Source organism: Crotalus tigris, unplaced genomic scaffold, assembly GCF_016545835.1.
Source record: "Crotalus tigris isolate CLP2741 ecotype Arizona unplaced genomic scaffold, ASM1654583v1 scf7180000019553.37968852642:3898890, whole genome shotgun sequence".
Lineage (NCBI taxonomy): Eukaryota > Metazoa > Chordata > Lepidosauria > Squamata > Viperidae > Crotalus > Crotalus tigris.
The window spans coordinates 296774-309659 of record NW_024097591.1 but is presented as its reverse complement, the minus strand read 5'-3'; the positions used below and the strand labels follow the sequence as shown (position 1 = coordinate 309659).

General features: G+C 47.2%; 1 protein-coding gene across 2 annotated transcripts in view; it reads right to left on the bottom strand.

The window, feature by feature from the left end:
• Positions 1–12565, bottom strand: part of MARK2 (microtubule affinity regulating kinase 2) — a 79177-nt gene extending 66612 nt beyond the window's left edge. Inside the window, exon 1 of one of the 2 annotated variants that reach the window (XM_039363370.1) lies at positions 11973–12565. In XM_039363370.1, coding sequence (XP_039219304.1) covers positions 11973–12026 — 54 coding nt within the window. In that variant the 5' untranslated portion in view covers positions 12027–12565. Of the gene's footprint in view, positions 1–10020; positions 10449–11972 lie in introns of those variants that run through there. The other variant, XM_039363375.1, reaches the window with a different exon arrangement.
• Between the last annotated feature and the right edge of the window lie 321 nt (positions 12566–12886).

The window sequence follows — 12886 nt, the reverse complement described above, 5'->3', positions numbered from 1 at the left end:
GGGGTCTTCAAACTTGGCCCTTTTAGGACTTGTGGACTTCAACTCCCAGAATTCCTCAGCCAGGCACACGTGCCTGGCTGAGGAATTCTGGGAGTTGAAGTCCACAAGTCCTAAAAGGACCAAGCTTGAAGACCCCGGCACTAAACAAATGTTCATAACCTCAAAGCCTCACATTCAATGCAGCAGGACTCACAACTAGACAATAAAACCATCAGTTTCACAGCTTGAATTTGCCATTCTGGTATCTATCAACGAAAAGGATAATCTACCTTACAGATCCACTATTTTATTTTATTTAAAAAAAAATCTAATGGCTCCTTAGAAACGAACATGTTTTTTTTTAGTGTGACAAATGCTTTTGCGCCCTGGGGGCTCTGTTCAACGCAATGAAACATCGCTCTGTTTGCTTGGAGAAGTGTATTAAATCTTTACATTGTCAGCTTTATTTAGGGCTGTGGCCCTTTTCATGCTTTTTTTATGTATGCCACTGTTCTTTCAGGAAAGGGTAATGACACCCCTAACCTTCCATTGACAAGGAGCTCTTGCGGAAGAAAAAGGAGGCTGATTTATTTGGGGAGAGAATTATTAGTATTAAAAAACTGCCTCTCATTATCTGCCAGCCTCTAGTTACTTTGGACTAAGGACAGAGCTGGATTAGGAGCCTACAGGTAGTCCTCGACTTACGACGATTGAGCCCAACCTTTCTCAGGAATTCTGGGAGTTGAAGTCCAGGAGTCATAAAAGAGCCAAGGTTGCCCTACTCCGATCTAGGTGAATCAGACCGGCCTTAGCATCTTGTTTTTCCCCAACGTCAGCTAGCAAGGCGGATTCTTCCCTCGCTTCTATCCGCAGATCTGGGCTAGAGACCCACCCCGACCCTACACAACAGTATATGTAGGGGTGTGGGTCTATACATATGTTGTATGTAGTATGTTTTAGGTGTGTGTCGTGTATATGTTTCACTTTGAGAGTGGCCAACTAAATTTCATTTTTGATGTGTGCCTTGTGCCCCTAGTAAAAAAAATGACAATAAAGGTTGTCTGTCTGTCTGTCTGTCTCTCTATCTATCTTCTATCATATCTATCTATCTATCTATCTATCTATCTATCTATCTATCTATCTATCTATCTATCTATCTATCTTTTATCATCTATCTATCTATCTTTGTATCTCTATCTATCTATCTATCTATCTATCTATCTATCTATCTATCTATCTATCTATCTATCTATCTATCTATCTATTTTATCTGTTGCTTTGTATGCAACCGTCTTTGGGAAGTCTTTTCTGCCGAGAATCGCCTTCCAACCGCTTAGAGCCAGGTCAAGCAAAGTTACTGTGCAAAGTAAGGACTTTTTCCACCCCATCAAACACACACTCCCCAAATTTATAGACTCGTCAAGGGTTTTTCCTGCCTTAATTACAGAGTGTTTGTACAGCCTTTCCCCTATCTCCTCTGACTCATGCAGAGAGCTTCAACACCAGCAATTTCATTTGGGGAGGGGGGAAAAGTAAGGAAATTCCGGCTATCTGGCTTTGTTCACAAGTGGTCCCGGGTTCCATCCCCAAGACCCTTAACTTTAAAAAAAAAAAAGGGGGGGGGGAGAATATACACAGGCAGAATATTGGGGTGGGGGACGGGACATGTTCTTTAGCCAAGATTTCAAAAGATCAGAGGAATAAATGATCTGATCTAGCAAACAGGCAGTTATTGAAGGGAAACATTTCCACAAGGACATTCCACACAACAGGTGAACTGTTTGAAGTTACAAAAGCAGTGGAAAAAAAATAACATATCCTCATTTTTGTCACTTACCGCCATTTGCAGCATCAGCGGTCACGTGATCAAAACTCAGAAGCTTGGCCACTGACTCGTATTTACGACAGCTGCAGCGTCCTGGGGTCACGTGATCGCTCTTTGTGAGCTTCTGACAAGCAAAGTCAACGCGGGAAACTGGATTTGCCTGTGTGAGTCACGTGGAAGGACTCAGGGACTGGAGGTTAAAACATACAAGGGACGGTTGCTGGAATTAGCATGTCTAGTTTAACGAAGAGAAGGACGAGGGGGGACAGGATAGCAGCCTTCCAGTATCTCAGGGGCCGCCCCAAAGAAGAGGGAGTCGTCAAGCTGTTCTCCAAAGCTCCTGAAGGCAGGACAAGAAGCAACGGGTGGAAACCAATCAAGGAGAGAAGCAACCCGGAACTAAGGAGAAACTTCCTGACAGTGAGAACAATTAACCAGTGGAACTCTTTGCCTCCAGAAGCGGTGAATGCTCCAACGCTGGAAGTTTTTAAGAAGAGACTGGACAGCCATTGGTCTGAAATGGTATAGGGTTTCCTGCCTGAGCAGGGGGTTGGACTAGATAACCTCCAAGATCCCTTCCAACTTTACTACTACTACTACTACTACTACTACTACTACTACTACTACTATTATCACCACAAATGACCTGCAATCCTTACTCCAATTCTATTGTGGAGCTGCAGGCCAGATTACGTCAAACCACTGCAATCATAGGATAATTTATTTATGCATCAACTTTACAATCCCAGCCCAGCAAATCCAGCAATTTAGCTGCTCAGGCATGGCCCAGAGGGCAACGTAGAACCGGCAAGGTGCAGGGAAGCCAAAGCCAAGCCAGCAGCTTTTATTTCAATTTCTCAATATTAAGCATAAAGCGCCGATGGGGCCTGCAAGAAGTCCGATTGTCTGACCGTGTGATGCCAGAAGCGTGGCGCCAGGTAGATTTGGAAGGGGGGGGGAATATGGATTTGCTGAGCAGAAATTGCTAAGAGAACATTGTGTGCTCCGGCGGAACTTTAAGGCGGATTATGTCCAAGAGAGACTGAGAGAAACAAGACGAAACAAAAAAAAATAAAGTACTCCGAGAAAGCCACGGCTGGACATTCGGGTAGCTTTAATTAAAAGTAGATTTATACCCAGAAGTTGTTTTCCACTGTGAACTAAATCCTGGGTGGCTCCATCTGCCTTTTCTGTTCCTGATTTTTTTTTTCTTTTGAAAATAAAAATCTAGTCCTTCGACAAGCCTTTGTTTAGTGACTGTTCAAAGTTACGACGGCGCTGAAAAAAGCGACTGACTACAGTTTATTACACTTAGGACCCTTGGTCACGGGACTGAAATTCAGACGCTCGGCCACTGACTCACATTTACGACGGTCGCAGGGTGTCCCGGGGGTCAGGTAATCCCCTTTTTGCCACAAGCAAAGTCAATGGCGAGGCCAGACTTATTTAACAACTGTGTTACGAACGTAACAAAAGCAGCGACTCGCTTAACGACTGAGGCATGAAAGTTCGTAAAATGGGGGCAAGACCCACTTAACAACAGAAACGTTAGACTCAATTCGCGGCGAGCACGACCCGTATATTGAATTGGATGTTTCAAATGTTTTTACGGGTTTGCTGCTTTTATTGGGTTTTTTTTAAAAATGATTTTAAATTGCGGTTCATCCATCCGCCCATAGCGACACTTTTAATCGTAATCTATTTCCTGAATCGTAAACTGCCCGGGGTCATGGGGGGAGATGAGAAATTGAACAAACAAATATATAAATAAAATAGAATAGGGAGTTGCTGGCTCTACAAACAGGCATTTAATAATAATAATAAAGTTGGAAGGGATCTTGGAGGCCATCTAGTCCAACCCCCTGCTCAGGCAGGAAACCCTATACCATTTCGGACAAATGGCTGTCCAGTCTCTTCTTAAAAACTTCCAGTGTTGGAGCATTTACCGCTTCTGGAGCAGGTTGTTCCCCTGGTTAATTGTTCTTACTGTCAGGAAGTTTCTCCTTAGTTCTAGGTTGCTTCTCTCCTTGATGAGTTTCCATCCGTTGCTTCTTGTCCTGCCTTCAGGGGCCTTGGAAAATAGCTTGACTCCCTCTTCTTTGGGGAAGCCCCTGAGATACTAGAAGGCTGCTATCATGTCCCCCCTCATCCTTCTCTTCATCAAACTAGACATACCCAATTCCAGCAACCATTCCTTATATGTTTTAGCCTCCAGTCCCCTGATCCTCTTTGTTGCTCTTCTCTGCACTCTTTCCAGAGTCTCAACATCTTTTTTACATCGTGGTGACCAAAACTGGATGCAGTATTCCAAGTGTGACCTTACCAAGGCCTTGTAAAGTGGTATTAATACTTCACGTGATCTTGATTCTATCCCTATCTATTCTATCAGAATAAAACGGAGGATGCTCAGTTGAGTTGTATGCTTTGGAGGAAGGTCAATGGATAAAGCTGGATCCACTGAACAATCTATGATTCAGTTAACAACCAGTGATTTGCTTAGCAACCACGGCGAAAAAGATTGGAAAATCAGGTGTGACTCACTTAGCTTTCATCTCGCTTAGTGATGGGAATTCTGGTTCCACAACAATCCCCTTGTGCCGATCACTAGTGGAGTAGGTCAGCCATTTAAAAACACTTAAAAAACACTAAAACGGCCCGATTTTGGAAGCAAAGAGGTGCATCTTGCACCAGCAAAATAAACTGAACTTTGCAGACTGTTTTGCTGCTCTCCCCCTTCCACAGTACTATATGGCCCCAGTAAAAGAAAAATAAAGCATGCCAACCATTAAGGGAACTGGCCAGACCAGTTTGGCATGGAAGAAGCACTGCCTCTCTTCTCCACCCTCCACTTCCTCGCTTTATGAATAAAAGGCCTGCCAGAGAAGAATAACTGATCAATACAGTCCACCCACCTAACTGCTCGCCCAGGAAAGGCAAGATATTGGAAAAATTAGTTGCCATCCATCAATCACTCATGTTTCCTGGCTCCTCTTTTTCTACAACAGTCAGAAAAAAAAGGGGTGAATGAAGAGAGACATGGCAGCAAGCACACAAACACACAAAACATGGGGCACTTTATACGTGACAGGCCGTACCTGGTGGGTAAATAAAGGAGGTGGCGCTGCTAGGCATGGATTTGAAGGCTATTTTTCCTTGTGAATTTTACAACCGTGGTTGGCTGCCTCAATCGCTCAGCTCAGGATGGTGAATCCCAGGTGAATCAGAGCTAAGAAGAAAGATCCAATTTCTCTCCAAACGGATGGAAAATGCACTACAAAATCTTAAATCTCAGCTTTTTCAGAGGGGGGGGGGCAGGATCTGAACTGTGATACCAATGGTGTCTGCTCAGTTCGTAACATACAGCAACACCCGCTTAACGACTGTCTTACTTAGCAACGGAAACATTGGGCTCAATTGCGGTTGTAAGTCGAGGACTATCTGTGTAGGACACATTAAAATTCCAGCTGTTAAACTTGGGACTGTTTTTACCTGTGACAGCTGCACCGGATTGTGTGTTTCTGTTCCAGGCCTCGACAAATATAACTTGAAGCAAGCAAAGGAAAGGTTGGGGAGGGTGGTGTGTGTGTGTGAGGGGGGGAACACCCATTTTGAAGCAGTCATGACTAAATGTCAGCCAAATTTAGTTATTCTGAAGAAGCCAGTGAGAATGGCAAACGAGACGAGGGCGAAGTATTTCCTTTTAAATAGATGGGATGCTTCAAATCTGCAATTTTGCCTGAAAACCAGGAAGACCCAGAAAGTCCGGGACACCCCCAGCCCCAGAATTAACGAGAACAAAAACCGAACTTGAGATTTTTTTTGGGGGGGTGTTTTTTTTGTTTTGTTTTGCTTTTTCTCCCCGTTCCTTTTTTTTTTTTGTGACTCCCCTAACATAAGGGATGCTAGAGATATATTTAGGATGCTGTTGTACATGTCACACTTCCACGTTAGCCATTCTTTTTGGGGCCTGGTTGCTAAGACACATGCTATAGGCCCTAAGTTAACTGCGCATTCAGGCTGAGAAAAACAAGGTGGGGGCTGCCGAAGCTGGAAGCTAAAACCTTATGAAGAACGGTTGCAGGAAATGGGTACGTCTACTCTGGTGAAAAGAAGGACTGAGGCTGACAGGATAGCAGTGTCCCAATATCTGAGGGGCTGCCACAAAGAAAGGGGGGGGGAGTTGTCAATCTATTCTCCAAAGGCAGGACAAGAAGCAACGGGTGGAAACTAATCAAGGAGAAAACTGGCCAAAAACTAAGGAGAAATTTCCTGACAGTGAGAATTGATCAGTGGAACGGCTTGCCACCAGACGTTGTGGCTGCTCCATCACTGGGGGCTTTTAGGACGAAATTGGACCTGTCTGGAATGGCATAAGGCCGGGGTCTTCAAGCTTGGCCCTTTTATGACTTGTGGACTTCAACTCCCAGAATTCCTCAGCCAGTTCGATCCTGACCGGCTCAAGGCTGAATCGGCCTTCCATCCTTCCGAGGTTGGGAGGACCCAGATTGTTGGGGGCCAACAGGCTGACTCTGTAAACCCGGTTAGAGAGGGCTGTAAAGCTGCGTGAAGCGGTGTATAAGTCCAGCTGCTATTGCCCTTCCCTCTTTTCCTTCCCAGTGGTTAGCGTGCAATATTGCAGGCTGACTCTGCCGACTGCCAGCAGTTCGATCCCGACCGACTCAACGTTGACTCAGCCTTCCATCCTTCCGAGGTCGGTAAAATGAAGACCCAGATTGTTTGGGGGGGGGGCAAAAATGCTGACCCTATAAACTGCTTAGAGAGGGCTGTAAAGTACTGTGGAGCAGTATATAAGTCTAAGTGTAGCAACTGTAGTGATTTGGTTAATTGGTGGGAGAAAAGGTCATAAAATTGGGTGTTTTGCTTAGCAACGGAACATCTAGTCCCAACTGCGATGTAAGCTGAGGACTATCTACACAAGGCTTCCTAGGCACCATCCTGCAGTTGGTGTTTTCCAATCACTACCACCCCAACACAGTACTTATGTCTGGCCACCTTGCCCCTGTAATCTGCTGAGTGCATTAAAAAGGTAAGAACTAGGAAAAGCACCTCCCTGTCTTGTCCTCCATTATCATCTATCTTTTTTTTCCTCTCCTTTAAAATCACCAACAACTGAGAATCCCACAGGGCTTAATAGAGCAAAGACATATTCTTGGCTGCCCCGTCCGAGTCCTTCAGGACAAACCTTATTACTCTCTTGCGGGTAATGACCAATGCTTGGTGCCTGTGTACTGTTTAATTCCCCCAATCAAATATTGATGATTACGCATGTGCTGTCTTTCTTCCAAGTGGTATCCCCAAAAGCCAGTGCATAAGTCCGAATCTTGCTAACCTCTTAACGGCCACGAAATAAAATTACATTAGCAGAGCAGACCGAGAGAACGCCAATAAAAATTGCCTTGTGGCTTAAATTTCTGTCTCAAAAAAAAAAAAAAAATCACACAAAGTAAATTTGAAACAGCAGGAGAACCAGAGCAAAATGGATCAAATGCGTTAGAACATTTCGAGTGGGAGGCAATTCATTTATAACCTGATCTTCCAGATAAACGTGTTTTTTTTTCCCACTTATTATGTGCAACAGCCCTGTAAGGTAGATGAATTTGGGGAACTTGGATCCCACATCATGGCAGCTCAGCTGTTCTCAACTTAAATGCCTGGTGAATGAACACAACGCCCAGAATCTCCATGCTGGCTGGTCATTTGAGGCGTTTTAGTCCCCTCTTCCAACATCTGGATGAATCACCACCAGGAAAAGCATCCTCACCTAATTGTCAGGTTTTGACAGCTACGTCATACAGACAAGATATACCCTTGCACAAAGCCGTAGTGTTAGTTTAAAAAAGCATGCTCCACAAACCTAGTATCATTGTAAGAGTGGGTTTATGACTTAGTGTGCTGTAAGAGAACACAAACTATGATTTTATTAAAGAAAACCACATCTAAAGCAGGAAAGGCAAGCTTCAATAAGGATAAGCAACTGGAGCACCACTTTGACACCACAGGCATTGACAAATTCACCACTGGTCAATTGCAAGAGGCAGCTTGCCAGGGAACAGCTTACATCCTGCAACACCATCAAACATCCACATCTGCCTCTCCCAGGTCCTTGGCAAGGACTCAACAGGCAGATAAAAATGCCAAGCCCAGTCTGAACATCTGGCTGTGCAATGGACCAAAAATTAAACCTTTCCGATGGTTCGCGTCTAGGGAGATCGTCTCAGCCATCCAGGTCATGGGTGGTCCCACAGGCGCTTTTTCATGAGACAATGGGACCTCCTTTTTTCGATCTGACCATTGGTGATATCAAATTCAGGACCAACCTGAATTTCTTGAATCCTGGGCAGTGGAGTGTGATGGAGAATTCCTTTGAATTAGAGCACAACAAGCTTTGAAATTTGGGAACTATTTCCATTTGGTACCAATTTGTGAGTGGCCCCTAACATTTCGTATCTTCTACTAACTCAAACAGCATATACCATGTCATGGAGTGCTACCCGCTGAAAGACAACACAAAACCCAACAACAGCCAGTGGGGTCACTGGCAGGATTAAGACAACTTGGTTTTCTAAAAGGGGGGGAGGCAACTTTGAGCTTACAGCCACAACCTGCTGTCTCCAGAGCAGTTGCTTTTTTGTTTTTTTTTTCCTACGGACCCACCTGAGACAATCCGCAAATCAACTGCCCCTCTAACGCAAAACTCAGATTGCGGAAGCTGCGTAGAGCAACCCACAAAAACAGGAAGCCAATGGAGAGAGAGAAAGAGAGAGACTTGTGTGCAGGGAATGAACGAGGAAAGAAAAGGGTGGGAAGGCAGCCTTTCTGCTCGGATTTCAGCTAACGCTGGGTCTGCGGGCAGCCAAGAAAGATGTAGAGGAGGAGGAAAGGGCGCAATGGATCCAGAAGGTTTCTGCTTGCAGGCAGCACCAAGAGGAAGCAATGGTGGGCCTGTTCCGAGGATCTGAGCACCTGCAACAATTTACTCAGCTCCCTTGGGAGAAGAAATTTGTGATGGGAGCAAATTACCTTTTAGAACCAACTGATGATCCATCATATCTACTAGGACCCGCCAACTGACTCTCCTGATCTCGTTTTTATAAATCTCCACTTTTTACCAAGCTTGTTCAAGATGGAAGTTGTCCACTAATAAAACTAAGGAGTCTCTCATTGGGGGAGAGCGGGTCTGCATGCATTTCTCAATTGTCCTCCATAGAATCCAGATTTCCGTCCATCATTCTATTCTCAAATCTGTCTTGCAAAGGCCACAGTGAAGGAGGCGAGAAATGAACCTTTGGTTCCTTCTCACCCCAAGTCCCAGCATACTCTGTACTATATCGGCGTTTCTCGGGAACTTTAAGAGATGTGGACTTCAACTCCCAGAATTCCCCAGGCCAAAGTTCCCAAGCTTGAGAAACACAGTACTGCACCATTCTGCCTCCCCTAATCCCAAATCTTAATTAAGATCTCGGTTCTATCCACATACACATATAAGAAAGCTAAAAACGGTGGTAAATGCCACTGGATTAAAAACGCATCATTCTTATTTGTATTTTTACCCTTCTATTCTGTTGGCATGTCTTCTTCCTGTCTTGCATTCCGTCTTTAAAATGCTTCATTTAAAAAAACTACGGTAAGGAAAGTCAGCGAGGAGCAATTCGTACAGGTATGTGATTTATAGGCTGACTTTTTAATCCAATGTTTTGTGAAACAGCTGAGAAGCAACAAGTGCTAACGCAAGCAAAATCTTCCTGGGATTGACCTGACGCACGAAAGCGACAGTGGCTTATTCTGGTCTCGCTTTGGAACGTTATACAAACCTGGCCACTGTGGTTTGTAAACCATTGTTTTTGGCTCAAGCAAGGCACAATCTCAGACACAGGGGTTCACCTTGACAAACCCTGGCAAAACAAACTATTTATTCGCTTAATTTGGAATCCTGGCTACTCTTACAATCCCTGTCCTACGGCTGGAAGGAGGAGAAGGATACAATTTTTGTCTGACACTGTACGAGGTACGGATTCCGCACGGAGTGTTTTCGATTGCTGAACCATGCTATTCACAAAACAAGTGTTATTGCCGTTAGAGTAGACCCCAGCAGCAAGTCGGCGGTTCCAGTTTCCATCGTGCACTGGGACGGGGGTCAAGATAGGTCAAACCTGCCCTTGGTGAAAATTTACAACTTCTGTCTATTAAAAACGTACCTGCCCAGGTGGTGCTCCTTCCACTGGGATGAGAGCCTCTTCTGTCCTAGTCCATAGTGTTTAGGGGTCGCAGCCTTGGGTTCGAGGGCCCATTTGCTTCATTTCAGGCAGACTTCGGCTGAATTTTGAAGCCCTGTGAGAAATCCGCCTAGCTCTCACAACGGTTTCGCCACCTCACCTTCTTTTAACTTCCTGCACTCTCTTTATATGGAAGTAGATTCAACATAGCCTGCCACAGCCATCCACCCCATACCACATGAAAGTAAAATGAAGAGATTGCTCAATGTAACCCGTACACCAGATGCAAGATTACACCCATGCGTGAAGAGAAAGTTCCGGGTTTTGGATCCTTTTTAGTCCAGTTCCTCAACTGCCTTCTCCCTTGAATGAGCAAATAATCCACCCAATGTATACCTTGAAAAGGTGAAGGAATCTTCTAACGCAGGGGTGTCCAACTTGGCAACTTTTAAGATTTGTGGACTTCCCTTCCCAGAATTCCCCAGCCAGCCATGCTTTACCATCATGCTGGCTGGGGAATTCTGGGAGTTGAAGTCCACAAGTCTAGAAGTTGCCAAGGTTGGGCAGGGCTGTTCTAACACAACTCTTTTCTGTGACAGACCCAAGAAACGACAACTAAGCAGCTTTCTAATGCTTTAGCTCACATCTCCCACAATCCGTTGCAACCAGCCATGCTAGACTGCTTTGGTTTGCTTCCCAGCCTGCTTACTCCTCTAGAGACAAAATAAATAAGAGAAGAAGATATCTACCAATTACCTTCCACTGCATCTTCCTTGGATTCAAGAACCTGTATCTCATACCTTCTGCATCTTAGTTGCTCACCAAGGCACCCTGCAAAGCCACGTTTTCCACATGCCACATCCTAAGCAGGTGCGAGGGCAAAGAAATTCACGCCAAGGCTCATTCACGCCAAGAAATTCACGCCAAGGATTTATCCCCAGGGAAATCGCCCTGCTAATACGAACTGTTCCCTTTCCAAGAAGGCTCCTTTAAAAGCCCACCAAATCACCTTTGGGAAGAGAACCTTCAGCCTGGATCCTGGCACCCAAGACCTTGGCAGAATCCCATCCTCGGGGTGTCCCAGTCCTCCAGATGTTTTGCCAGCCTTGCTCTGCGCCTCTTCTGAACGGATTCAAACAGGCAGACATTTTGGAGGGGGAAAGAGACTCTTCCACCCACCCAAAAAAAATCAGAAAAAGCAGCAGAACCAGTTGAAAAGGAAAAGAAAGCAACCATCTTCCTTCCCTTGGCATCTGTTCACCAAGGGGATCCTTTTCATGTGGCACCGAGGGACGCCCCTCTCGCCCAACGAGTCAAACACACAGATTCAGAAAACCCGGTGGTGCAGGGGTGGGCGAAGTTGCCCCTTGCCCATTTTCCCCTCTGAATCACCCCAAACATAGCAGAGCTCCTGTCTGGCCAGGGTCCAGAGTCACCGGACAGCACTCCACCTCAATGCCAGCAGCCAGACAGGCCTTCCTATCCATGCTCTTTGCAAAGAGGAGGAAGCTGGGGGGGGGGGCTGCTCACAGCAAAGAGGGCGACCCCAGAATCCCAGCTTCATCCCCTCTTTTGCACAACCTTAGAAGAAACAGACCCCCCCCCTTTCCCCAAATCCTTCTTCCCCCACCAGGGCTGACACCTGTGATGGGCCTGCTCCTTCCAGCTCCAGCAACAGGAGATTGGGTGGGGTGGGGGGTCCCAGCCCCCTTTCTCCCCTCCCCACCAGCATGGCAGGAAGATTAAAGGGAGGGAGGCATTTATTCCCCCCCCCCAGCTTAGGTGGGGCAGAGGTTTCAAGCCACACAGGGGCAACCCAGGCTCAGCTCTTCCACAGGTCTCCAATTCGCCCTGGGGGGCCCCCAAAGACCCCCACCCAGGAATTGCTTCCAGCCCTCCCCCCGTCTAAATGTCGACCCTTCCCCCGTCTTTACCTGCTCCAGGTTCTCCGTCACGGTGGGCAGGGGGCTGCGGCCGCTGTTCGACATGGCTCCCCTTGGCAAAGGCCTGAGGGGGGGTCCCCCCGGCTGCTCAGCGCCTCCCCCTCTTCCTGCTCCTTGACCCAGCTGGAAGAGGTCGGGGTCCTCCTTCTCTTCCTCCTCCGCTTCTCCTCTTCCTCCTCAGGGCGAGGGGGGCGGCCAGGCCACCAGCATGGGGGACGGGGGCTCACTGGGCGGTCGGAAGGCACGACCACCGACGAGGCATAAGGCTCCCCTCCTAAGCCGGGCTAGGGTGCAGGGTGCCCGGCTTGCAGAATCACGCGAGGCCGGGGATGAGGCGCTAGAGACCAGGCCGCGCCGGAAGAAAAAACCCCGCTGGGCACCCCCCGCCGTCTGAGGCGCCTCTCGGGCCGGCTGGACGCGGCCAAGCCCCGCCGCGCCTCCTCCGCTGGGCTCGGGCCACCGTCTTCCCTCCGCCGCCGGTGCCAGGACGCCACTTGCCGCCCCTCGGATTCACACAGCGGCGGCTCCCAATATGGCCGCCTCAGCCGGGCTTCGGCAACTTCCGCCAAGCGTTCGGAAACAGCCGAGCGGCGACCACGGCCGCAGCGGCGGCGACGCTGCCGGGGACGCTTCCCACGCTTGGCGGAAAAAGCCGAAGAGGCTGGCGGCGCGCTGATTGGCTGAGGGAAAAGAAGAAGAAGAAGAAAAAAAAGACGAGGACGGCAGGTGGGGAAAAAAAATAGAAGGGAGGGGGGAGGAGAAAGGGGCGGGGCGAAGCTCTGGATTGCTTTGCGACTGGACAGAAAGTCAAGGGGAAAAAAAAAAGAAGACGGGAAAATAAATAAATAAAGCGCTTCCGGAAATCAATGGCTACGGTAGTTTTTTTTTTTTTTTAAAGGGGCCGA